Genomic DNA, 26,859 nt, shown 5'->3' with positions numbered 1-26,859 from the left:
ATACTTCGTGAAACGAAGATAGAAGCAGAGTTTACATCGAGCAGCAATGACCTTACGGAGAGCTTGCTTTTGGAACAGCCCACTTTATTTCTGTAGCTGGCATTGGCTGGCTGAAGTAAAATGAATAAGCAATATTTCATGTTTGTTTTGTTCAACTAAGTATGTAGCCAGTACCAAACACAGCACAAAGTCATCGTTAATAGGAAAAACTTATTCGAGGGCTATCCAGAAGCCATCTGAGGAGTACTCGTCAGTACTGTTCAGACCTCTTATTTCATTTGACGGAATCGTGTCGAGTGGATATTCATAATAAATTCACTGACGTGGGCTTATGTGTTAAAATTTACATACATACTTATATTGTGCTAAAGAAACAAGAATCAGATGTTGCATATTCTAAGTGATCTGGCGATAAATATTTTGTATTTAAGTCTTCAAATAAATCAATCTCAAATAATACATTTTTTATTGAGATTTGTAAAACATTTTTCATTTTTGTACGTATGTATATTAGCAAATATACAAAATTAAGTGAGTGGAATTTGATTTAGTCATAAGATAATATATATGTGTCATATTAAACACTAAATTGACAAAAAATAATGTTTTAGGGCTGTTCCTTTTATTTTGGATTATTATGAATATATGACAAACGTTTCATAATTATAATACAGGATACTTGGTTATTCAAGAGAACCATATATTTAAACCAGAGACCGTGAAATCTATTTTGTAAAGTCCTTTTAATTTATCAGTACATATAGTGGTTTGATTGTAAGTTGGTTTTATAAAACTAAACAAAATTTGTATACATGTTTTTAAAAACCATGTTTTTTTCACTTTTTATTCGAGTACCCTCAATTCTCCCGTAGGTTTACGCAATTTTTTTCTGCACTTCTGATTTATGCAGTAATTCATTATCGTAAAGTTTATATTTTAAGGGTAACAAATAAGAGTTCATTTTAGGTTCTCTTTTATTTCTACGGAATAACTTTTGTTTTATTTTACTCAAATTAATTCTGGATAAAAAAATTATTATAGGAGGCTGAATAGTATTGAATTACATGTAGTTATTTAAGTATACATGTATTTTGCGTTTCTGATTTCGAATAATTAGGTCAAAGTCGGCGACAAGACCGATTTCTTGGGTAAAACTGTTAAAACCCGTATTTTTACCTGTTACTCGTAGAGTATAAGGGTATACTAGACTTGTCGAAAGGTATGTAACAGGTAGAATGAAGCGTTTCCGACTCCATGAATTATATATATTCCTGATCAGGATCACTAACCGAGTCGATATAGCCATGTCCGTATGAACGCTGAGAACTCGCAAACTATAAAAGCTAGAATGTTGGGATTTGGCATGCATGTTTTTGGGATTCCTGTGCAGCGCAAGTTAGTTGTGACAATGTGCCATGCCCACTCTAACGCCCACAATCATAACACCAAAACCCGTCCAGCGACCACATTTTTTAATATATTGTAAAGAGAGTTTGTTCTTGCTATCAATACCCACATAAAGGACAAAGTTATTGAAATTTGACTTTTCGTTATAAAGTTATAACCAAATAAAAATCAATATTTTGAAAATTTAATCGAGATGGCACACAATATGCAGAAAATCAGCTCTTTTCACTTATACGCCACAAAGCCGCTAGGGTCGCTAGGTGGCGTTAGCACCAAGCAAACATATCTCCATACCACTCGCACTCTCTTTAGCTGAGTATGTATTAGGCGGTGCCAACAACTGTACCGTTTTTTTAAGTTGTTTGTTATGAACTGCCAAAATGTAACTTTCATCAAAAAAAGGGCTTGGCAAATAACCAAAAAAAAAATTATATTTTTTAACAAACTGGCTTTGTTGCCAATTTTGACCTAATTATTCACAGTAACTGAACATAAATGGTGGATTCTAAAAAAAAAATCTTATCAGATTTAAAAAATATTGTCAGTACTTTTGTAGAGAATATTATGAGTTTCGGACCCTACTTCGAATTTTATTTTTAAAAATCGTGTGATTATAACTATTACATAGCTGCCATGGGAACAATCGGAAAATGTATGTGAAAATAAAATGAAACCAATAATAGCTTCGTTGTTATACCTGTCACTCGTAAGATTCGGCGGCAAGTATGTAACAGGTAGAAGGATCCGTTACCGACCTTATAAAGTATATATATATATATATCAGTATATATCAGGACCATTAATCGAGTCGATCTAGTCATGTCCATCTGCCTGTCTCGGAAACTATAAAAGCTAGAAATTTATAATGTGGCATGCAGATTCTTAAGGTTCTAGGAAAACGAAATTTTATTACATCAGGGTGACACGCCCACTCTAACGACCACTAACGTCCACGCTAAAGACTGTGAAGCGCCCACATTTTTTAAGATTTTGCCAAATAGTAAATGCAATTTTGTTTTAATTGTCATTATCTAAAACTAAAACTGTTAGAACCCGTAGTTTGAATTTGTTTATCCAAAAACGGCTTCCCAAATAACCAAAAAAAGGATTTTTTTCAAAAAAACTTGTCTTGTCGACAACTTTGACCAACTATTCATAGTAACGGAACAGAAAAATTTGATTTTGAAAATTAAAAACTAATCAGAGCTAAAAAATAATGTCAGTAGAGGGTATTAAAAGATTCGGACCCTATTTCGAATCTTATCTATCAAAAATCGTATGGTTATAACTATCATATAGCTGCCATAGGAACAATCGGAAAATGTATGTGAAAATAACATGAAACCAATAATAGCTTCGTTGTTATACCCGTTACTTGTATATTTTAAGGGTAATATAGTAGGACGCATATAGTAGCGTCGGAACTTATGTAACAGGTAGAAGTAAGCGTTTCCGACCTTATAAAGAATATATATTCTTGATAAGGATCACTAGCCGAGTCGATCTAGTCATGTCCGTCTGCCTGTCTATCTCTCCGTCCGTATACACGCTCAGATCTCGGAAACTATAAACGCTAGAAAGTTAGAATTTGGCATGCAGATTTTTGAGGTTCTGGGAAAGCAAAATTTTGTTTCAGCAGGGTGCCTGTCAAGCATTTTTATACCCGTTACTCGTAGAGTAAAAGGGTATACTAGATTCGTCCGAAAGTATGTAACAAGCAGAAGGAAGCGTTTCCGACCCCATAAAGTATATATATTCTTGATCAGGGTCACTAGCCGAGTCGATCCAGCCATGTCCGTCTGTCCGTATGAACGCTGAGATCTTGGAAACTATGAGCTACAATACTGGGCTTAGGCATGCAGATTCCTGAGATCCCTGGGCAGCGCAAGTTTTTTTTTGAGCAGAGTGCCATATATATATATATTCTTGATCAGGATCACTAGCTGAGTCGATCTAGCCATGTCCGTCTGTCCGTCTGTCTGTCCGGATGAACGCTCAGATCTCGGAAACTATGAGAGCTAGGTATTGAGATTTGGCGAGCAGATTCCTGAGCTTCTTACGCAGCGCAAGTTTGTTTCAGTAGAGTGCCACGCCCACTCTAACGCACACAAACCGCCCAAAACTGTGGCTCCTACAGTTATGATACTAGAATAAAAATTTTAACTGAAATGTATTGTTCTCATCAATACCTATCGATTGACTCAAAAAAAAGTTTGCCACGTCCACTTTAACGCTCACAAACTTCAAAAAATCGTAAGTATGAACGTGGATATCTCGGAAACTATCAAAGATTGAGAATTGGGATCTCAGATTTAGATTCCGTAGCCTTGTGCGCAGCGCATGTTTGTTACGCAAATATGCCACGCCCACTCTAACGCCCACAAACCGCCCAAGCCTGTGGCGCCCACAAGTTTTATGCTAGATACAAAATTTTAACTGAACTGTATTGGTCTCGTCAATACCTATCGATTGACTCAAAAAAAAATTTGCTACGCCCCCCCTAACGCCCACAACGCTTAAATTTGTCTACCGCCGGTAGGTGGCGCATTTCAATCTCGCTTTGCTGCTTGCTTATCTCCATTTCCCTTTGGTCCCTTTAGCTGAGTAACGGGTATCTGATAGTCGAGGCACTCGACTATAGCGTTCTTCCTTGTTTTTATTGTCAATATCTATCTTCATGCCATAAATTTTCCAAATCGGACCATTCATTAAAAAGTTATAAGCAAATAAATAAATCGACGTAAGGTGACGCTAATACGGGGTGAACAGTATTGGAACAGTCGCTTCTTGTATATATCCATCTCCCTCGCACTCCCCTTAGCTGATTGACGGGTATCTGAGAGTCGAGGGAGTCGACTATAGCGCTCTTTCTTGTTTGTATAATATTCTGTTCTATTAATTTTCAGAATTTTTAATTAAACTATTTTTCAATCGGACGACAATATCATATAGCTGCCAAAGAAACCACTGGTATATTTACGTATATGTATAGATTGTCCGTCTGTCTGTCCATATCTACGGGAACTAGTCCCTCAGTTTTAAAACTATAAGTATAAAACTTTTCCAATCATAATTCTTTATGCCTGGGCATTATATATATGACAAGAGAAATCGCTATAGTAGATGGCCTAGACAATCAGATACCCGTTACTAAGCTAACAAAAAAGCGCTAAATATCGTTTATTCCTAGCGGCTGATTACGAGATTTTATTAAAACGGCACATAACGTAAAACCTAGGTGGCGTAACTGTATGGTTATAACTTTTTAGTCAATGTTCTGATTTAAATCATTTTTGGTATGTAGATGGGTATTGATAATAAGAACAAAATCACATGCTTACAAAATATTAACAAATTTAGGTGCTAAACGAGTTTTAGATTTATGGGTGATTGTAGGTGTTAGAGTGGGCGGACGGAAAAAATCTGGCGCTGCGCGGGAAATCCAAGAATCTGCCTGCCTTATCCCAACATTCTAGATCTAACAGTTTCCGAGATCTCAGCGTTCATACGGACAGACGGTCAATAATATATATACTTTATGGGGTTGGAAACGCATACTTTCCGACGAACCTAGTATACCCATTTACTCTACAAGTAACGGGTAAGATTGTTATATACAAATTTCAGTTTTCATTTAAGTTGTATCAAAATTTGTATCTTAACCTTAATTTGGCAAGCGGATAAGCTAAGCATTTCCGCTTTGTTTTGATAATAATTTAAAAGAAAACTTTTTGGATCTGATTAATCCAATTTGAAGCGAGTTGTATGCACTACAATCATCTGTTTATACCGGTTCCTCGTAGAGTATTTGATCTCGGAAACTATAAAAGCTACAAATTTGGGATTAAACATGCAGTTTCTAGAGATTGTTGCGCTGATAATGTTTAAAATCGGTCCATTAGTAAATAAGTAATGCTTTTACGCCAGTATCTAGCGAAATGATGGTCAATTTCGTCACAGCCAGTAGATAAAAGTGTAAAGTGTAAAATTTAAAAATGAAAGGTAGATAAAATGTTCATAGTGTATTTACTTTTAAAGTTGGTTAACTGAGTATTGGGTGTCTGATAGTCAAGGCACTATAGCGTGCTTCCTTGTTTTGTTCTGAAATTGCAAAAGTTAAGTGAAAACTGGGGCATGTCTGTTTAGGTATATTTATAGATTTTCCCAAATAAATGAATAAAAAACAAAATATATTAAAAAAAATTTTCATTAATATATAATTAAATATTTTTTAGCACTTAAATGTTTCTATGGACTTGTTAACAATAACGTCGCATGTCATCCCACGGCCTTGCTAATACATCAATAATTGAAAACAAATCTTACAGAGATTTAAAAACTATTGGAGATAAACAATTTGTAACGGCATTAAATGAAGTAGATTTGGTTATGAGTTTATCTCCAAAGGAAATACTGATACCTACCGCCATTTCCCAACACCATCAAGTGGATACATCTACCAAATTAAATACAAACGAATCATCGACACAAAATACCGTATCTACAGCAGCCGCGGCAGCGGTTGCACATCACCATCACAATCTTTCAAGTATTCACCACCTCCAAAACCTTCAAAGTCAGCACCAGAATACTTTATTTAATAGTAATCACTCAACACCATTTAGCGTGACCGATATCTTAAGTCCTATTGAAGAATCGTATCGCAAACTGGAACTGAACGGAAACCCGCCATCTCCGTTCCGGTAAATATAATTTTTACTTTAAATTTTACTTCAATAAAGTTAAATTAAGATACATTTAAGAGAAGATAAATGAAATCATATTCGGGATTACACAGGAATCTGTTCCAACCAAGTTCAGTTGGAATTCTTACGTGTTTGAGCTTTTCACGAGTAGAGCTTAAAACAAGATGAAGCGACATAGTCGAGTGGCTCGACTATTACATATGGGCATTTCCAGGGGTCGCGAACGTACGTTCGTACGCACTTAGAGCAAGTAAAAAAAAAGAAAACAAGGAAGAACGCTATAGTCGAGTACCTCGACTATCAGATACCCGTTACTCAGCTAAAGGGACCAAAGGGAAATTGAGATATGCAAGCAGCAAAGCGAGATTGAAATGCGCCACCTATCGGCGGTAAACAGATTTAAGCGTTATGGGCGTTAAAGTGTCCGTCTGTCCGTCTGTCCTTATGAACGCTGAGATCTCGGAAACTATAAGAGCTACAATACTGGGATTAGACATGCAGATTCCTGAGATTCCTGCGCAGCGCAAGTTTGTTTCAGAAGAGTGCCACGGCCACTCTAACGCCCACAAACCGCCAAAAACTGTGGCTCCTACAGTTTTGATGCTAGAACAAAAATTTTAACTGAAATGTATTGTTCTCATCAATACCTACCGATTGACCTAAAAAAAAAGTTTGCCACGCCCACTTTAACGCCCACAAACCGCCCACAAACTTCAAAAAATCGTTAATATGAACGCGAATATCTCAGAAAATATCAAAGATAGAGAAACGGGATTTCAGATTTAGATTCCCTAGGCTTGAGCGCAGCGCAAGTTTGTTACGCGAATATGCCACGCCCACACACTTAAATCTGTCTACCGCCGGTAGGTGGCGCATTTGCTGCTTGCATATCTCCATTTTCCTTTGGTCCCTTTAGCTGAGTAACGGGTATCTGATAGTCGAGGTACTCGACTATAGCGTTCTTCCTTGTTTAATACTAGAAAAATCGCCCTAAACATGAAATCGCCCCAACAATAAGAAAAATCGCAATAAAAAATATGTTTTAGGGTTAGTTTTTCGAAAATGACAATTATTTCTATTAGTTAAGGCGAATTTTTCCGAGCATATGCTTATAATATTTTCTCATATGTAGGGCAAGTCGCCATATTTCGTAGAACAAAAAATCATCTAAAATCTCCCTTGAAACTAGAAAATTGCCTTTGAAATTTGAAAATCGGTGGCTTTTCTTTTTTCTTTTTTGTGCATGTTTTTATACCCGTTACTCGTAGAGTAAAAGGGTATACTAGATTCGTCGGAAAGTATGTAACAGGCAGAAGGAAGCGTTTCCGACCCCATAAAGTATATATATTCTTGATCAGGATTACTAGCCGAGTCGATCTAGCCATGTCCGTCTGTCCGTCTGTCTGTCCGTCCGGATGAACGCTGAGATCTTAAAAACTATAAGAGCTAGGCTATTGAGATTAGACGTGCAGAATCCTGAGCTTCTTACGCAGCGCAAGGTTGTTTCAGCAGAGTGCCACGCCCACTCTAACGCCCACAAACCGCCCAAAACTGTGGCTCCTACAGTTTTCATGCTAGAATAAAAATTTTAACTTTAATGTATTGTACTCATCAATACCTATCGATTGACTTAAAAAAAAGTTTGCCACGCCCACTTGAACACCCACAAACCGCCCACAAACTTCAAAAAATCGTAAATATGATCGCGGATATCTCGGAAAATATCAAAGATAGAGAAATGGGATTTCAGATTTAGATTCTGTAGGCTTGAGCGCAGCGCAAGTTTGTCACGCGAATATGCCACGCCCACTTTAACGCCCACAAACCGCCCAAGCCTGTGGCGGCCACAATTTTCATGCTAGATAAAAAATTTTAAGTGAAATGTATTGGTCTTGTCAATACCTATCGATTGATCCAAGAAAAACTTTGCCACGCCCACTCTAACGCCCACAACGCTTAAATCTGTCTACCGCCGGTAGGTGGCGCATTTCAATCTCGCTCTGCTGCTTGCATATCTCCATTTTCCTTTCCAGTTTACAAAAAAGGGAGGATCGCAGAAAATGTGTCAAAATAACACAAAACCCCTTATTTTTCTATTAGTAACGAGAGAAACACCTCTTAACAAGGTAAAAAACAAGTGATGATCGCATCTTTAACATACAACATTTCTGATTTCAACTTTTGTGACGATATGTAAAAAATAATTACGCTTTCTAAATTGTTCTGACTCGGAACGCCGCAAAACAATTTGCCTGTGTAGGCAGTTAGCTTTACGATAGTAAGGTGTTTAGATCTTGAATGTATCTTTCCAATGACATATAAAACATGTATTTAGCGTAAGGCGTTTAGGAACTGACACTTTTTCCCCCCCTAAATTTGCAGGTCTTAATTTGAAAGTAACCTAAAATTCATTGAAACTGCAAAACATTGAAATGCAGTATCGTATTGCAATTATTGCGGTAAAGAATATGAAAAAATGATAAGATTTTTACATATTGCTTCTTTGGTTTCCCTAGCTCAAATCAATCTCTGCTGAACCAACCAACTTTTTTAAGGCCCCCTATAGAATGTTGACCAAAAATTTGGCAACTCTAGCTTTTACTGTTGGGATGTGCGCTAATAAATTTAAATTTTCATATTTTCCTTTATATATCTTAACATAGAATCGAAAAAGCTTACATCTACTTGAACTTACGTCTACTTTCCGACGAATACTAGGAATACTCGAATACTAGGAAAACAAAATTAAGTTCCCCAAACGGGAAACGCTGTTTCCGACATTTCACACCACAGCAACTCGCCACCTGGCGTCGCTTCCTTTATCTGCTTATAACTTTTGAGTAAATGGTCCGATTTGAATAATTTATGTAGATGGGTATTGATAATAAAAATGAAATCCCACTTCCACTTTTACAGCATCTTCAAAAATGTGGGAGCTAGACAGGTTTCAGCGTTATGGGCATTGGAGTTGGCACTCTGATGAAATTTCACAATTTTGGGACTAGTTCATAACGGAAATCGACATCTATTTTTGTTTAGTAAATTGGATAAACGAAATAAAATAAAACAAAGGAAAGACCCGGTCTAAATTTAAGAGCAATCCTAATTCAAGAAGGTTTTGTTCTTATAAACCTTACCTTACGAACTACAGGTCATAGTTTAAGCCCCGAAGAAGGCAACATTAGTTTGTTTTAATTATTACAAATTTAATAGAGAAGATTTGTGTACACATATCAACGGAACTGCAAAAGATACTTTTGCGCAGAAGCTCGACAGAATAAAAAAACAAGGAAGAACGCTATAGTCGAGTACCTCGACTATCAGATACCCGTTACTCAGCTAAAGGGACCAAAGGGAAATGGAGATATGCAAGCAGCAAAGCGAGATTTAAATGCGCCACCTACCGGCGGAAGACAGATTTAAGCATTGTGGGCGTTAGGGTAGGCGTGTCAAATTTTTTTTGGATCAATCGATAGGCATTGACGAGACCAATACATTTCAGTTAAAATTTTTAATTTAGCATAAAAATTGTGGGCGCCACAGGCTTGGGCGGTTTTTGGGCGTTAGAGTGGGCGTGGCATATTCGCATAACAAACTTGCGCTGCGTACAAGGCTACGGAATCTAAATCTGAAATCCCAATACTCTATCTTTGACAGTTTCCGAGATATCCGCGTTCATATTTACGATTTATTGAAGTTTGTGTTTTTTTGGGTCAATCGATAGGTATTGATGAGAACAATACATTTCAGTTTAAATTTTTACTCTAGCATCAAAACTGTAGAAGCCACAGTTTTGGGCGGTTTGTGGGCGTTAGAGTGGGCGTGGCACTCTACTGAAACAAACTTGCGCTGCGTAAGAAGCTCAGGAATCTGCTCGCCAAATCTCAATAGCCTAGCTCTCATAGTTTCCAAGATCTCAGCGTTCATCCGGACAGACAGACAGACGGACAGACGGACAGACGGACATTGCTAGATCGACTCGGCTAGTGATCCTGATCAAGAATATATATACTTTATGGGGTCGGAAACGCTTCCTACTGCCTGTTACATACTTTCCGACGAATCTAGTATACCCTTTTACTCTACGAGTAACGGGTATAAATATATATATAATTTTGAACAAAATAAGAATTAATTTGAAAAGTAGGTCTAATCAGCAGTCGGCATTTTCTATTAAGCAGGCATAGGTAATCGCTCTGCTCGATCTCTGATGCCACACATTAGCTTGAGCTAGGTAAAGATTACTTTTGGGTGAAAATTTGGTTGAAAGACATTTCTGTTACACCCCTGATAATTTTTCCAGAATCGTGGAAAAGATTTTTCGGAAAACACCGTTCCGAGATAATCGCGTTGAAAGCTTAAAGTTTCCTGCTATATATAAGTTCAAGTAGGCTTGATAAACTTTTTTAGGTCGATCGATAGGTATTGACGAAACCAATACATTCCTGTTCTTGCGTGAATACTGTAGGCGTTAGCTTGGGCGTGGAACTTTGCTGAGTCGAACTTGCGCTGCACAAGAATCATTCGAATCTTTATACTTTATCCCAACACTCCAGCTTTTAAAGTTTTCAAGATCTCAGCGTTCATACGGATTAACGAAGACATACATACGTCCGGACAGACTTCTTCCTTAGAAAAACAGTTTTGTACACCAAGAAAAGTTATAGACAACATTTTAAGTCATACATTTTTAGACCATTCACCGCCTAAAATGCCAATTTTTCCCAATGCGCAGGTGAGCAGAAGTAATACAAAATTGAACATTTTTTGACACATATAACCTAAAAATTGACTTTTTCAAAACAAATGTTAAATGCTTACTTATGATAGTTATACAATTTATATAATTTTAATTTTATAATTATATAATTTAATTTTTATTTCATCTTCCTAAAAAATCAACAATCATTTATAATCGCTTTAAAATCGACGATTTGACGTTTCGCACAGAATATGTGCAATTCGTATAAAATAAAGTTGTATAATATTGAATTTTAAAATTGAGGAAATTTAATTGTTCAAGAACATTTTTCCTGTATACACTACTTGAGCATAGACGCTCACGCGTAATATGGTGCGATGGCTCAATTGGTAAGGTGTTTGCCTCTCATGCGAGAGGTGCCCGGCTCGGATAGCCGCTAGGGACAGAGTAAGTTAAATTAAATATTAAACATTAAATATTTCCTTAGCAATTTTATATTTAATATTGTATTCAAACAATGATCATTATTACGTATTAGAAAAGAAAAACAACAAGAGAGAACACTATAGTCGATAGAGATACACAAGTAGTATTTGCTTGCAACTTTTTAATGAATGGTCCGAGTTGAACAATTTTTGGCATGTAGATGGACATTTATAATCAAAACATATTCGAATTTAAATTTTTAAAAAATTTAAAGAATATGTGTGCGAGACGTGTTTTAGCATTATGGGCGTTTGTGGGCGTTAGAGAGGGCGTGTGTGTGTGTTTTGGTCAAAACAAAAAAGTGTCGGGACGGACCACTTTGTGTTCCCCTGAGCCAAGCCCATATGATTTTCCTTCGTGGCAAAATGCTTTTGTAAGTTCAAACAAATGATTTTTGTACTACATTACTAAAAAATATTTGCCCACTCCAACGCCCACAAACCGCCCAAAACTTTGGACCTTATTAAGAAGTTAAGAGAGGCAATGACGTCAGAGACAGACAATGACGTATTTATTTATGCATATAAATATTTGAAAGCCGAATGACGCGACCCAACACTTTATTGAACAGCTAATACAAGGATTTATTTAAAAAACATAACACGCCTTAATATTATTTATGTTTAGCAAACATTGAGGGGTTACATTGGGTTTTTATCCCAAAAACAAGCCGTTTTCAGATTTTTTTAAATATATTTCCAGTTATATTTTAAGCTTACATGACTAGGTATACGTTAGGTACATTTTTGCTTAGTAATATAAACAAGGAAGAACGTTTTAGTCGAGTGTCTGGCTATCTATGCGCCACCTACCCGCAATCTCAATATATGGTTATGAGTAACGGGTATATTCACAATTATTCCTTTTTGTAACAAAGAAGTGCCACCTATCGTTCATTCCTATCGGCTGCTTACGAGATTTCACTAACACGCCACATAACGCGAAGACAAGGTGGCGATAGTGAAATTTTGTAGGCAGCCGCTTTTCTGTATGAATTTATCTCCATCCATCTCTTACTCTATTGAGTTTGCTAGTTATTTATTATTGTTTGGTTATAACTTTTTAATAAATGGTCCGATTTAAATAATTTTGGCATGTACATGGGTATTGATAATAAGAACCAAATCTCATTTGTACAAAATGCCCAATAATCTGCATGCCGAGTCCCAACATTCTAGATTTTATAGTTTCTGAGATCTCAGCGTTTATACGGACAGACGGACATGGCTAGATCGACTCGGCTAGTGATGCTTATCAAGGATATATTTACTTTAGGAACTTTCCGATGACCTTAGTATACTCTTTACTATACGAGTAACGAGTATAAAATGAGGAAAACCTATAGTCAACTGCTCCAAATCAGCGAAAGGGAGTGCAAGGACCAACGCGACCGTTTACACTTTTTTATAATATTTAAATCAGTGGGCGCCAGATAGATTGAGTAAGACATTTTAAGCGTTTGTAGGGGTTACAATTGTGCTTAATCTCAAATTTCTATCCTTTATAGAAGAACGTATGATCTCAGAGATCGTACGGACGGACGGTCAGCCGGGCATTTCTATATCGACTCGGTTAGTGATCGTGATCATTATACTTTATTACATACTTTTCAAGGAATACAATATAGTTCTTTAGACTAACGTGTATAATTACAGGACCGTGTCGAGGAAATGACGGACAGCCCGAATAAAATTTCTTTCACATTTGTTCCCTAATCACGTATGTTTCGAGTGTAGTTTAAAATGGATCCCTATGTGTCTTATAAATTTATCTATAAGTAGCCAGCCAACATTTGTGAAATTAAAAAAAAACATATACTTTCAGGTCCAACTCAAGTGGCAGTAGCATTAATTCCCCTGGAGCATTAACTACTTCAACTATGGCCAACCCTTACGCTATGGGATCTTTATATCATAGCCCAGGAGTTCAAAGCTACTGCGGACCAACCGACAATTTATCACTTGCTGGTCACTATACTGACATGAGAAGCTCTGCATCATGGTACGGATCAACCGCAAACGATCCCAGATTTGCAAGTAAGTTATTTACTTAGGGGAGCAGTCCCCCTTACTTAAAGATGAATTGATTGATTTAATTAGTAGCTCGGTTACTGTCCTTTTAAAATGTCCAAGATAAGAACCCCGGAAAAGTGTGCAAAGAAGTTTACCAGATTAGTTTAATTTCTTAAGCGAACAGGTCTTGTGTCGTTATTGATATTGTGTACATTCGCTGATTCGTTTGAGTTAAAACAAGAGTGAACGCTGTAGTCGAATACCTTGACTATCAGTTACCCGATACGCAAGTAACCAAGATAAAAACAAGGAAGAACGCTATAGTCGAGTACCTCGACTGTCAGATACCCGTTACTCAGCTAAAAGGGAACAAAGGAAAATGGAGATATGCAAGCAGCCAATGCGCCACCTACCGGCGGTAGACAGATTTAAGCGTTGTGGGCGTTAGAGTGGGCGTGGCAAAGTTTTTTTAGATCAATCGGTAGGTATTAACGAGACCAATACATTTCAGTTAAAATTTTTTATCTTTCACGAAAATTGTGGGCGCCACAGGCTTGGGCGGTTTTTGGGCGTCAGAGTGGGCGTGGCATATTCGCGTAACAAACTTGCGCTGCGCTCAAGCCTACGGAATCTAAATCGGAAATCCCGTTTCTCTATCTTTGATATTTTCCGAGATATTCGCGTTCATATTTACTATTTTTTGAAGTTTGTATGCGGCTTGTGGACGTTCAAGTGGGCGTGGCAAACTTTTTTTTAGGTCAATCGGTAGGTATTGATGAGAACAATACATTTCAGTTAACATTTTTATTCTAGCAAACTGTAGGAGCCACAGTTTTGGGCGGTTTGTGGGCGTTAAAGTGGGCGTGACACTCTTTTGAAATAAACTTGAGCTTCGCAGGAATCTCAGAAATCTGCATGCTTAATCCCAGTATTGTAGCTCTTATAGTTTCCGAGATCTCAGCGTTCATACGGACAGACGGACATGGCTAGATCGACTCGGCTAGTGATCCTGATCAAGAATATATATACTTTATGGGGTCGGAAACGCTTCCCTCTGCTTGTTACATACTTTCCGACGAATATAGTATACCCTTTTACTCTATGAGTAACGGGTATAATAAAAGCAATCATCTTAAGGGAGTTCTAACTTTTTAGTGAATGGTCCGATTTGAATAATTTTTGCATATATATCGGTATTGAAACAAGAACAAAATATTATTTAAATTTTTTCAATATATGGGCGCTAGTCGGGTTTCAGCGTTATGGTCGCTTGTGGGTGTTAGAGTGGGCTTGCCACTCTGCTGAAACAAACTTGAGCTACGCAGGAAGCCCTGCATGCTTAGTCCCAACATTCTATCTCTTATAGTTTCCGAGATCTTAGCGTTCATACGGGCGGACAGATAACGGACGGACGGACATGGCTAGATTTACTCGGCTATTGATCCTGATCAATAGTACATATATGTATATACCTTATAGAGTCGGAAACGCTTCCTTCTACCATACTTTCTGACGAAAGGGTATAATAAATATATATATAGAAACATCGATGCTTACATTTTTATCTACTTTATATTATGTGTACTGACCATGTTCTTGTTAAATACGGACGAAAGGTAATTAATTATTATTATTTTCGGCGAGGGAAAATGTAAGTGCCACAAACTTTTTCGCGTTATTGGCGAGGTACCCTGCTAGAATAATCAAATAAATATTCTTAATCTTTCGAGATCACAGCACTCACACGAAAAGACGGACATGGGTAGATCGACAGTGACAGTTATCCTGATCAAGCTTATATGTTGGCTGTTCTTTTTCAAACAAAACACCATGTTTAAGGTATAATTCCTTATTTTTCAGAACCTTTTTTGCATATACTATTCGATAAAAAACCCATGTATCAAGATTTAGCCGAAAAAATTATCTTATTACTTCGTTTTTTTTAAAAACGCAAATATATCCAATAAATGCCTTCTCTATAAACATATATTTTTCCTGATTGACAGAGTCTTTGATGATTGAATTCGGTTTATCAGAACTCGAGTTAGAAAATAAAAAAGTGCGAAAAACGTTTTTTACACTAAAAAAAAAATGGTACCATAGAAAAAATTTTAAGTGCCCTTTTCTTAATCAGGGAGATATACCTTACCGGAAAACAAAGGTTTCCTTGAAGGCGTATTTCATCAATTTTTATACCCGTTACTCGTAGAGTAAAAGGGTATACTAGATTCGTCGGAAAGTATGTAACAGGCAGAAGGAAGCGTTTCCGACCCCATAAAGTATATATATTCTTGATCACTAGCCGAGTCGATCTAGCCATGTCCGTCTGTCCGTCTGTCTGTCTGTCCGGATGAACGCTGAGATCTTGGAAACTATAAGAGCTAGGCTATTGAGATTTGGCGTGCAGAATCCTGAGCTTCTTACGCAGCGCAAGTTTGTTTCAGTAGAGTGCCACGCCCACTCTAACGCTCACAAACCGCCCAAAACTGTGGCTCCTACAGTTTTGATGCTAGAGTAAAAATTTAAACTGAAATGTATTTTTCTCATCAATACCTATCGATTGACCCAAAAAAAATTTGCCACGCCCACTTAAACGCCCACAAACCGCCCACAAACTTCAAAAAATCGTTAGTATGAACGCGGATATCTCGGAAACTATCAAAGATAGAGTATTGGGATTTCTTATTTCGATTCCGTAGCCTTGTACGCAGCGCAAGTTTGTTATGCGAATATGCCACGCCCGCTTTAACGCCCACAAACCGCCCAATCCTGTGGCACCCACAATTTTTATGCTAGATAAAAAATCTTAACTGAAATGTATTGGTCTCGTCAATACCTATCGATTGATCCAAAAAATGTTGCCACGCCCACTCTAACGCCCATCACGCTTAAATCTGTAAGCCGCCGGTAGGTGGCGCATTTCAATCTCGCTGTGCTGCTTGCATATCTCCATTTCCCCTTGGTCCCTTTAGCTGAGTAACGGGTATCTGATAGTCGAGGTACTCGACTATAGCGTTCTCCCTTGTTTTTTGTAAACTGGTGTTTTTAGTAATCGTTTTCCCCGCATGCTACCTGAAAATTCGTCACTATATGGACTACCGTCACAGTGATAAAAATTCCACTTGATGTTGCCTTGCATTCTTTTGTTCCTTGGGAACGGACCTTGAGGGTAAATGACGCAGGTGGAAAGGGAGAGACAAAAAAAATTATTGTCGGTGAAAAGGTTTGCCAATGCTTTGTGTACAATGCAGACGTTCATTTTTTCCCTTTCGCGACGGCTTTCCAGAAATGGAGAAAAAGAAGGAATTTTCCTTAATTTAAAAATTAAAATGTATGCTTATAACTTAAGCATAAATCGCATTCAGAACCGGACACCTTAAATCACGAGAAAGGTCGCTTGACCAATGAGCTGTTTATAACTTAAGCGTAAATGGCATTCAGACCCGGACATATTAAATTACGAGAAAGGTCGCTAGGTCAATGGGCTACCGATTTTCTCAAATTAATGGTAAATATTACTGCTGTAAGCTATGCTATCTAAGAAAACACAAAAGATTGCACATAATTAGCTATTGAAATAGATTACGTTCAATTCTGTTGACTAAAACACTACGAGGATAACTTTCTTAATATGCCAGTGCTAAAAAAATGCGTAAGCATGATATTTTATATACCATATACTATATATTTTAAATATCTTAGAACTCTGTTAACAAACAATATGACATTTAGCGCTGTACACAATAAGTTCAGGTAAAAAGGTATTTGAGAAAATAATTGATTTTGAATTTATTTAGCTGTCATTGTTTGCTTTAGAAATGGAAAGATGATTGTTGGTTTTTGCTTTTATGACCCTACCGCTTCAAGAGGTTATTATTGTTGTAAATGTAAACAAAAATACCCTAGTACATATGTAAGCATGTAGGTATATATTTTGCTTTATGTAGACGAATATATACGAATATATAACATATTAATTCAATTGTTCCCCATATAAGCATAACCCTGTAAACCCTGTAACCTGCATAACCCAGGTAAAAATGTATATCATTTGTTATATATTGTTGTTGAAAAGGGCTAGAGGTCAACTGATTAACACTTATTTATTTTAGATAGCATGACTTTTAGATTATTCCCGTTTAGGTATACACGCTTGCAGATATATAATTTTTGGTGTACTAAGTTTGAAACGCATTGAATGGGAGGGTTTCGTAAAATTCGAAATATTTGTTTAAATAGAGGACCCAAATATAGTAACCCGTAATCATGATTATTCCCGTTATTCGTAGAGTAAAATCGTATATTGTGTGTGTCCAAAAGTTTGTAACAAGTAGAAGGATAAATCCCATTTATACTGTTACAATATCTTCAATGTGTGCGGTAGACAAGTTGTAGCGTTATGGCTAGTGATTCTGGTCAATAATATATATCACGGCGACCTACGTAGTGTCAAAGCACACCAGGAGAGTGTGCGATTGCGCCTACTATATATAGCCGCAGAATTAAAAAACTGCTGTGATAGTCCGATTCTACCGAGTGATACACCAAGACATTGAGAAAATCAATTGGCCTGGGAAAAAGAGCAGTGAAAGTGTAACAGTAAAAATTTGATTGTTAAGATCCGATGCTCCGTAACACCCAAAACCCAAGATTTTGGGGTACTTTTCAAAATTAAAATTTAATTTTGTTTGACAGCTTGTGTGTTTGTCCCAAAACGTTCTTTTACTTTCACCACTTCTGAAAAAATCAGAAAGTTTAGCGGGTAAACAGCTCTAAATAGCTAAATAAATTTCTAAAGGTTGTTACTTCAGAACTACTAAAACTAAAGGCCTATATGTCGTTGAAAGATATTTTAAAATGCTATTCACGGCTGCTTAACATAATTTGTCTAAATACCATAATTAGACAAATATGGCCCAACTTTTTTAAAATCTATTTTTCTATTGTTAAAAACGGCTAACGATTTCTGTTTAAGCCTTCAATAGTATAGAGTGAATCTTTGTAAAACGTGTCGAGATTTTCTTTACGGTCTCAAAACGTTTTCATAATTTTATCACAATAGTATACCATTTATAAAAGATTGAAAAAAAATCCATTTGACAGAAGCAAAGATATGGCGATGCCTTTTTTGTTAAGGTTTTGTATTACTTTAAAATACATGGTGTAAAAAAACTACTCGTTAATCATTATTTTTGCCAAACTTTCAGATACCCATAACTGTTTCCAAACAACTTATAATCAAAACTTAAAAATAAAATTTCAATCGCGGTTTTCTGCAAACCGGCATTTTTAATTTTTATAAAAATTCAATACATAATCCTTGTTGAACCCTAAAAATGTGATTCCCCATAATTACTTAAAACAGTTTATAATAAATAAAAAATCAATGCAGTCTTTTCTTGTTATTATTTTAAAAATAATGTTGTAACGAACTGTTTCCAACCGTTCTACGCGCTACTTAATCGACGCGACTAGCTAAGAGATATTTTAGGTTCGTCCCACCAAATTTATGTTGCGTAGCAGCCCTTGACCCAAGAAAATGCAAGATATCCGATTGGGACAAATCGGAAAAATGTATGTGAATTTAAAGTAAAATCTACGGAATCGTTTTTAATTGTATTTTAAAATTGTGATCAATAGACAAATAAAAATATTCAATATATTCAATATGCATCAATCCATTTAATAAAATAATCATAACATCTTTGGCATTCGCAATATTTCAAATTCACTAAGCGTCAAGTTTCCCGCATTGGCTGGATCAAAAATCTGTTACTCGTGGAGAAAGTCAATTAGCAAATTACCTGACGAAAATGTAAAAACTGCTATATTTAGCCTTTGATGGTTGAATGGCTTTAACAAATCCAATAAAATATAAAGTTAAAGCATTCAGTGGCCAATAGATTTAAAAAAATACAAATTCTTTCCTTTCAAGATATATTTGTAAGAGGCGGTTTTCAATCAGAAAAATTGTGAAAAATTACGGAATTTCAACTTTGACGTCAATTTCAGACGACGTGGGCGTCATTTATTACGAGTGTGTTTTTACCAAAAATATTTAAGACAAGAAAGGAAGTTAACTTCGGCAAGCCGAAGTTTGTATACCCTTGCAGTTATAATTATCAAATTAAAAAATACAAAAAATAATATTCCAATAGTCCCAATAGATAATATGTTAAAAAACATGGATGCTATAATTTGTTTCATATTATTTTCCCACCCATTTTGCGATCGTTCCTATGGCAGCTATATGATATAGTCTTCCGATTTCGATAAAATTTAATTCGAAACTCAAAACTAATTAAAAAATGTTATTTCCAAGCTTAGGAGGTTATACGTTAAAAAACACCAAAAATATAAAAAAAAAAAATTTTTTCCGATTATTCCTATGGGAGCTATAAGATATAGATGTCCGATCCGGCTGGTTCCGACTTATATACTACCTGCAAAAGATATAAGACTTTTGGGAAAGTTTCAGCCCGATAGCTTCAAAACTGAGAGACTGAAATCAATTTCAATATATGAGTGATTCTTTGTGAAACGTATCGAGATTTTCTTTATGGTGTCAAAACGGTTTCATATTTTTATCACGATATTATACCATTTTACTTCCTGAATTTTACCGGAAAGCGCTTTCGTCCCAGGACAATTTAGGCATTCATTCAGGTGGCATTTTGAATTGGAAGTTTCACAAATTGTTAAATTGATAAAATCGTGAAAACGTCGTAGTTGATGCGCACTATCTAAAGTCAGATAAGGAAAATTGGCTGCCTCTATCATAAGCCTTACATTTTCGTGATAAATGCAAACACATACTGTATGGGTTCCACTAGCACCAGCTAGAATGCAGTGCTTAGGCCGCAGTTTAGCAAACGTCGAAAAACTAACTTCAAGTCCGATGTTTTCCTGCTTGAACGACCGATGCAGCTCCTTAAGGTTGCAATAGATTAATCGCTTTTGAACTTGTTTTCGTGACCCATCAGATTGCTTTACCGAAACATAGTCGTTCTTCCCAGGCATTTCTCGGCTGTTTTCATCTTTTTCATAAAAATGTAAGATCTTGTCTAAAAGGCGGTTCGCCATTTTTTTTCCAACTCTTATGTTCGGTGCTGCCATAACTCCACTTTCGCTTGCCAAAGACTTCGCTCTCTGAGCGATTCGAGAAGTGGTTTTGAAAAAGTTGGCTATCTTATAAGAGCTCCAGCTCTTAGGAACCATTGTCAATAGCTGAATTTGATCAGATTTAGTCATGTCCGGAGAATCAAATTTATCCTTTAACTGTTTAAGCATTTCTCTGCCGGCCTTTTCGTAAAATTGGTTAGTTTCCTCTATCTGGATATTTTCTTGCATTTTTATCCGTTTTGCTGATGATATTTCGGTAAAAGATTCATTTTCTGCATCAAGGTCAATACTAATCAATTTTACATCGTCGTCAGCTAATTTGCTAATTGACTTTCTGCATGAGTCGCAGATTTTTGATCCAGCCAATGCGGGAACCTTAGCGCTTAGTGCATTTGAAACACTGCGAATGCGAAAGTTTTTATGATTTTTTTTATTGAATGGATTGATGCACCGGTTTTTGAAGATTTTCATATTGCTATTGATCTGAATTTGAAAGCACAATTAAAAACGATTCCGTAGATTTTACTTTTAAATGGAAGCCCACTTTCTCATTTTATTTTATTTTTATATTCATTTATTTATTTATTTATTCTAGCTGGTGCTAGTGGAACCCATACAGTATGTGTTTGCATTCATCACGAAAATGTAAGGCTTATGATAGAGGCAGCCAATTTTCCTTATCTGGAACGACGTTTTCACGATTTTATCAATTTAACAATTTGTGAAACTTCCAATTCAAAATGCCACCTGAATGAATGCCTAAATTGTCCTGGGACGAAAGCGCTTTCCGGTAAAATTCAGGAAGTTTTTGATGCTCATGAAATTGATCGCATAGAATTTTATAGTTGGACAGAAACGGACAGAGCTAAGATGAAAGTTAATGTACTGCCAAGTGAAGAGTTCACTGATGATTTCTGCGAAAAAATTATCAAGCTTAAGACTCATGCATTTATAGCGAAACAGCAGGGCGAGTACTTTGAACATTCAAAAAAAAATCTTGTGGAGGGAGAACTGATCATACAGTGTGATTTTGAGAGAGCGCCAAGCAACAGCGAAGAAGGCGAGTTTTGAGTCTGGAAAAAAGGAGGGACACGAACCGAAGGAGAAGGAGCTGACGAGGTCAAAATTCCAGCCCAAGACAAACAATAAAGTTTACCAATTAGTCCCAATCGGATATCTTGCATTTTCTTGGGTCACGGGCTGCTATGCAACATAAATTTGGTGGGACGAACGTACAATATCTCTGGGTTAGTCGCGTCGTTTAAGTAGAGCGTAGAACGGTCGAAAACAGTTCGTTACATCATAATTTAAAAATAATAACAAGAAAAGACTGCTTTGATTTTGATTTAATATAAACTGCTTTAATTAATTCTGGGGAAACCCATGGAGGTCCCACGTCAAAATTGGTAGGGTTCAACAAGGATTATGTTTAGAACATTATACTTATTTTTTATAAAAATTAAAAATGCCGATTTGCAGAAAACCGCGATTGAATATTTTTTTTTTAAGTTTGGCCTATAATTGGCTTGGGAACTGTTATGGGAGTTATTTTTATCTGAAAGGTTGGCAAAAATAATAATTAAGGAGATTTTTTTCTTATTTTTTACGCCATGTAATTTAAAGTTATACACAATCTTAACAAAAAAAAGGCATCGCCATATCTTTGCTTCTGTCAAATCGATAAATTTTTTTAATATTTTTAAAATCCTGTATAAATGGTATAATATCGTGATAAAAATATGAAACCGTTTTGAGACCATAAAGAAAATCTCGATACGTTTCACAAAGAATCACTCATAAAGTATATATTGTACAAAATGTCGGCAAACATCGGTTTCTTGTATTCTTAGTTATACCAAGGAACTTGTAGGTGTTGACCCAATTATCATGGAAATGTAAAAATGGCTTCTGGCTCTATCTAGCCATAAAACTGTGCACAGCACAGTTTTGGGCGGTTTTTGGGCGTTGCGGTGCGCAGAAATCTTGCTAGCCTTTATAGTTTCAGAAATCACAGAGTTCATACGGACAGACAGGCAGACAGACTTTTTAGGGTCGGAAAGGCATCCTTCAACTTGTTACATACTTTTCGACGATTCTCGTATACCTTTTTACTCTAATAGTAACGCTTATAAACATATTTACAAAAATTAAATTGATATGGCATAACCCAAAAACGCATTGGTTTTCTACAATTTTGGAATAATGCCTAAAAGGCCCACAATTCCGTAAAGTGTTTAACTTAAAAGAATTATGTTAGGTAAGAACATCAATTGACTAAAATACAAATTAAAGGCAATAAATCGACAATTCCTAAAATTTTAGGAACCTCTTTTTTATGAGTGTTGAATCTTAAGAACTCTTAACTTCACCCATGATTAAATAACTACTTAGTTTAAAGTCGGTCGTATGCTAAAGATATATTAAGTGGAAGGCATCTTAAGGATTGCCTTATCTACACAGCTTGTGCTTGGCCTGAACGCAATTAATATTGTCGGGCTTGACATCTAAATATGTATATTTTAATCGAAGTGTCTGGTTCAGTTCGGTCTCTTAAAATAATTTATCATCATCATTTATCAATTAGTTTTACTGTTGGAAAATAAGTAATTAGGGTGTTCCCTAAATTGTTAAATTACTGAATTTTTGAATTTTGGTTAGCCCTTATAAATACTGCTCCTCACAAACTTAATTTTCGAAAATTTTTAGTTTTTATTAACTTTGTATGTTGTTAGCATCACCAGTAAGCATTATTTATTTTAAAATCTAATTAGAAAGTGTCCTTAGTTTTTATTATCTTGTTCAACGGGAACCACTTAAAGCGTTCCCTCAATTGCATACATTACATTGCAAACTTTCAGCAATTCAGTAACTTAACAGTTTAGGTAACGCCCATACAGTCAACATAAATTGATGAGAATTACTTTTTTAAATAAATTTTTCAGTATCTCGCCTCATGAGCTCGTCAGCCAGTGGGACAATGAGCCATATGGGAAATATGAGTGGACTAGCAGCTTGCAGCGTAAGTGATACAAAACCACTACAGTTTCCTTTAGCGCAAAGGAGAAAACGGAGAGTTTTGTTTACGCAAGCTCAGGTTGGTACTATATATCCTTATTCTTAAATAATCTTTTAATGACACTTGATATCATATTGGATATAATACTATCTTAAGAACCCAATCTTACTTGCCGGTGCAATAGTACCGTATATAAATTGAAAAATTGGGTCACTGGAACAAAGGGGACGCGCCCTTTAAATGTGTTAAAAATTTGTCACCCTTTTTTCTCGAAACACCTTGTTTCGATTTTGTAAAGCAATTAAGTCTTTATCTAAGGGTTTTTCTTTGTGACAACAAAGGTTTAAAAAGAATTGTTTGCAGTTTTTTGTGAACATAAACAAAAAACAAAACAAAACAAATGTGTATATTTCATATATGGTACAATTGGTGCACTGTTCCTAGTAGTTGTTTTAAAAATCATTTCCTTTATAAATAAAAAATGTTCCGATTTAGAAATTTTTTTCTAATCCCAGAAAAAAAACACACCAAATTTTTGGAAATTGCCACAATCTCAACCTTTTAGCTTTTGTAGAATCAATACGGACCCACAAAAAGACGGACGTGGCTAGATCGACTCATCAAGTGATGCTGGTCAAGAATATACTCGTTGAAAACTTTTGACTGAATACATTATACCCTCTGCAAGGGTATAAAATGAGTATTTAAAAAAAAATTGTATTGCTTCATAGCCGCACGTTAACCGAACGTATTTTGTTAACATAAAAGAGATCGTTCGTTTGTATACCCTTGCAGATGGTATTATGATTTCAGTCGAAAGTTTGCAACGCAGTAAAGGAGACGTTTGCGACCCCATAAATTATGTATATTCTTGATCAGCATCACTAGACGAGTCGATCTAGCCATGTCCGTCCGTCCGTCTGTCCGTCTGTCCGTCTGTCCGTCCGTTCCTACGCGAACTAGTCTCTCAGTTTTAAAGCTATCGGGCTGAAACTTTCCCAAAAGTCTTTTGCAGGTAGTATATAAGTCGGAACCAGCCGGATCGGACAACTATATCTTATAGCTCCCATAGGAGTAATCGGTAAAAAAATTTTAAAAAAGTATTTCGTTGGTGTTTTTTTAACATATAAACTTCTACGCTTCGAAATAACATTTTTTAATTAGTTCTGAATTTCAAATTTAATTTTATCAAAATCGGGCGACTATATCATATAGCTGCCATAGGAACGATCGAAAAATTGGTGGGAAAGTAATATGGAACAAATTACAGCTTCGGTGATTTTTGACATATTATCTTATACTATATACCAGATGTGTGCTGGAAATATGTTTGTAGAGAAATACGGTATTGCTTACAATTAAAATAGTTTGCATATAACATCAAATATCTTGAAAATCACGAAAAAGAACAAAAATGATTCTTTGGTTCTCTTAAGTTGGTTATAAGGTAAACCATTTTTTATACTTGCGTTTTTTTATAGGAAACCAAAGTCGCGAGTAATTAAAAGAACAAGAAAGGAAGCTAGCTTCGTCAAGCCGAAGTTTTTGTACCCTTGCAGGTCGTTCCTCTAGGAGCCATGTATATACATGCACAGAGAGAAGTCTGACGTTCTGATCTGAGTTGAAAATGTTCTTTTGAGCTCAAAATGTTCTCTTTGTGATTGAATCAAGTTGAGTTTGTACTTAAAATTTGGCTAAACCAAAATTGTTTTCAAAACAAGAACGAAATGTTACACATTTATCACGTGGTTCTTAAATCAATTTCAATTTGTTCTTAGAAACCCAACAATCTCAAAATGTTCTTAAAGTAAGAACGGAAAGGACTAAAAATGGAACGAAAAGTGAGTTGCATTTCGACTTGAAATGGTGTGTTGCGGATTTTTTATAACGCGTTAGTATCTTTCGGTTAACAGTTAGCACGCGTTAGACCCTTCTTCTTTGCTCTTCTTCTTCTGAACCATTCGGCTGGCACATTTCATCAGCGTTTCGATTTGTTTGTGCCGCATATATTGCAAAAAGTTAAAAGTTAAAGTGAAAGTGACGTGCAGTTGTTAAAGTTCCTAAAGGATATTGAAATGGAGTCCGTTAGAAAATTCCATGAAGGTTAGTATAAATTCCTTAGTACGTAGAGCTTTAAAATAAAATACACTTTTACAGCTCTTTTTTTTCTTTTCTTTGCAGTAAAATCTATGTATGTATGTATGTATGTATGGAATGTACATACAAACGCAAGTGCTTGCTGAATTGTTTTTAAGGATTGACTGCATTGAGTGTGTTTTTCTCAAGAATTTGGTAAGGACAAATTCGTTCGTGTCCACGTGTGTTTAAGTGTTGTACATACATATCTGTATGTATATATAAGCACATGTAAACAAAAACACTTATAATTGTCTGAAAATCATAAAAAAAAACTTTTAATTACTCTCACATTTATTCTGTTATTTCCAGCACAACCTTACATAACATTAATTGTATATATACCTTAATATTATAAGAGATTTAAGCCTGTAAATAATCACATATTAAATACATATCCCATATATATTACAATTTAATAAAAGAAAAAAACTATTACAAACCAAATATTAATATTTTAGCGGTTTTTTGGGAAGGGTATTCAATCTAGTATTTATCTTATTTCAAGAACGATTTGAGCTCATTTTTTCCTTTTACAAGTCTAAAATGTTCTTCTTTTGATCCCAAATTCAGATAAAATCCATATCAAAATGTTATCATATTGATCCAAATATGTTCTTAAATTAAAACCAAAATCAACTTGAAAATGGAACGAAATCACCTCATTTCACTTTTTTAGTTCCTACCATTTCGTTCTAGAATTAAGAACATTCGTATCAAAATAAGAACACTTGTGCTTACACGGTTCTTAAGAACGAATGTACTCAATTTAGTCACAATGTTCTTGGTTTTTCCTCTCTGTGTGGGTTTCCGATTTTTAGGAAATTCAATAGTAACAAGAAAGAACGACTATAAGATACCCTTTTCTCAGCTAAGAGGAGTGCGAGGAAGATTGATATATACAACCAGCGACTGTTCCAATATTGCACACCCCGCATCAGCGCTTCCTAACGTCGATTTATTTATTTGCTTATAACTTTTTAATGGATGGTCTGACTTGGACAATTTTTGGCATGATGGTAGATACTGACAATGAAAAAAAAAACGCTAGACAGGCTTTAGCGTATAGGTGTTTGTAGGCTTTACAGTTGGCGTGGTACTCTGCTGAAAAATTTACGCTTTCCCAGAACCTCAAGAATCCGCATCCCAAATTCCAACTCTCTAGCTTTTATAGTTTCCGAGATCTCAGCATTCATACGGACGGACAGACAGATAGACATGACCAGATCGACTTGGCTAGTGATCCTGTTCAAAAATATATATACTTTATAA

At 35.9% G+C, this 26,859-nt stretch overlaps 1 protein-coding gene across 9 annotated transcripts in view; it reads left to right on the top strand.

Moving 5' to 3' along the window:
• Positions 1-260: 260 nt before the first annotated feature.
• The window catches only part of LOC119562596 (homeobox protein Nkx-2.1), an 84,322-nt gene continuing 57,723 nt past the window's right edge, over positions 261-26,859 (top strand). For 5 of the 9 annotated variants that reach the window (XR_005221898.1, XM_037875818.1, XM_037875820.1 and 2 more), the window contains exons 1-4: positions 261-531; positions 5,643-6,110; positions 13,126-13,337; positions 23,378-23,529. Coding sequence is in view for 8 of the 9 variants with exons in the window: in XM_037875818.1 (XP_037731746.1) it covers positions 5,683-6,110; positions 13,126-13,337; positions 23,378-23,529 (792 nt within the window). In the remaining variant the exon portion in view is untranslated. Of the gene's footprint in view, positions 532-5,642; positions 6,111-12,956; positions 13,021-13,125; positions 13,338-23,377; positions 23,530-26,859 lie in introns of those variants that run through there. The other 4 variants (XM_037875819.1, XM_037875825.1, XM_037875821.1 and 1 more) reach the window with 4 other exon arrangements.

This window comes from Drosophila subpulchrella, unplaced genomic scaffold (genome assembly GCF_014743375.2).
Source record: "Drosophila subpulchrella strain 33 F10 #4 breed RU33 unplaced genomic scaffold, RU_Dsub_v1.1 Primary Assembly Seq70, whole genome shotgun sequence".
NCBI lineage: Eukaryota > Metazoa > Arthropoda > Insecta > Diptera > Drosophilidae > Drosophila > Drosophila subpulchrella.
Note: the sequence above shows the minus strand (reverse complement) of the source record. Positions and strands in the feature narration are given on the sequence as shown.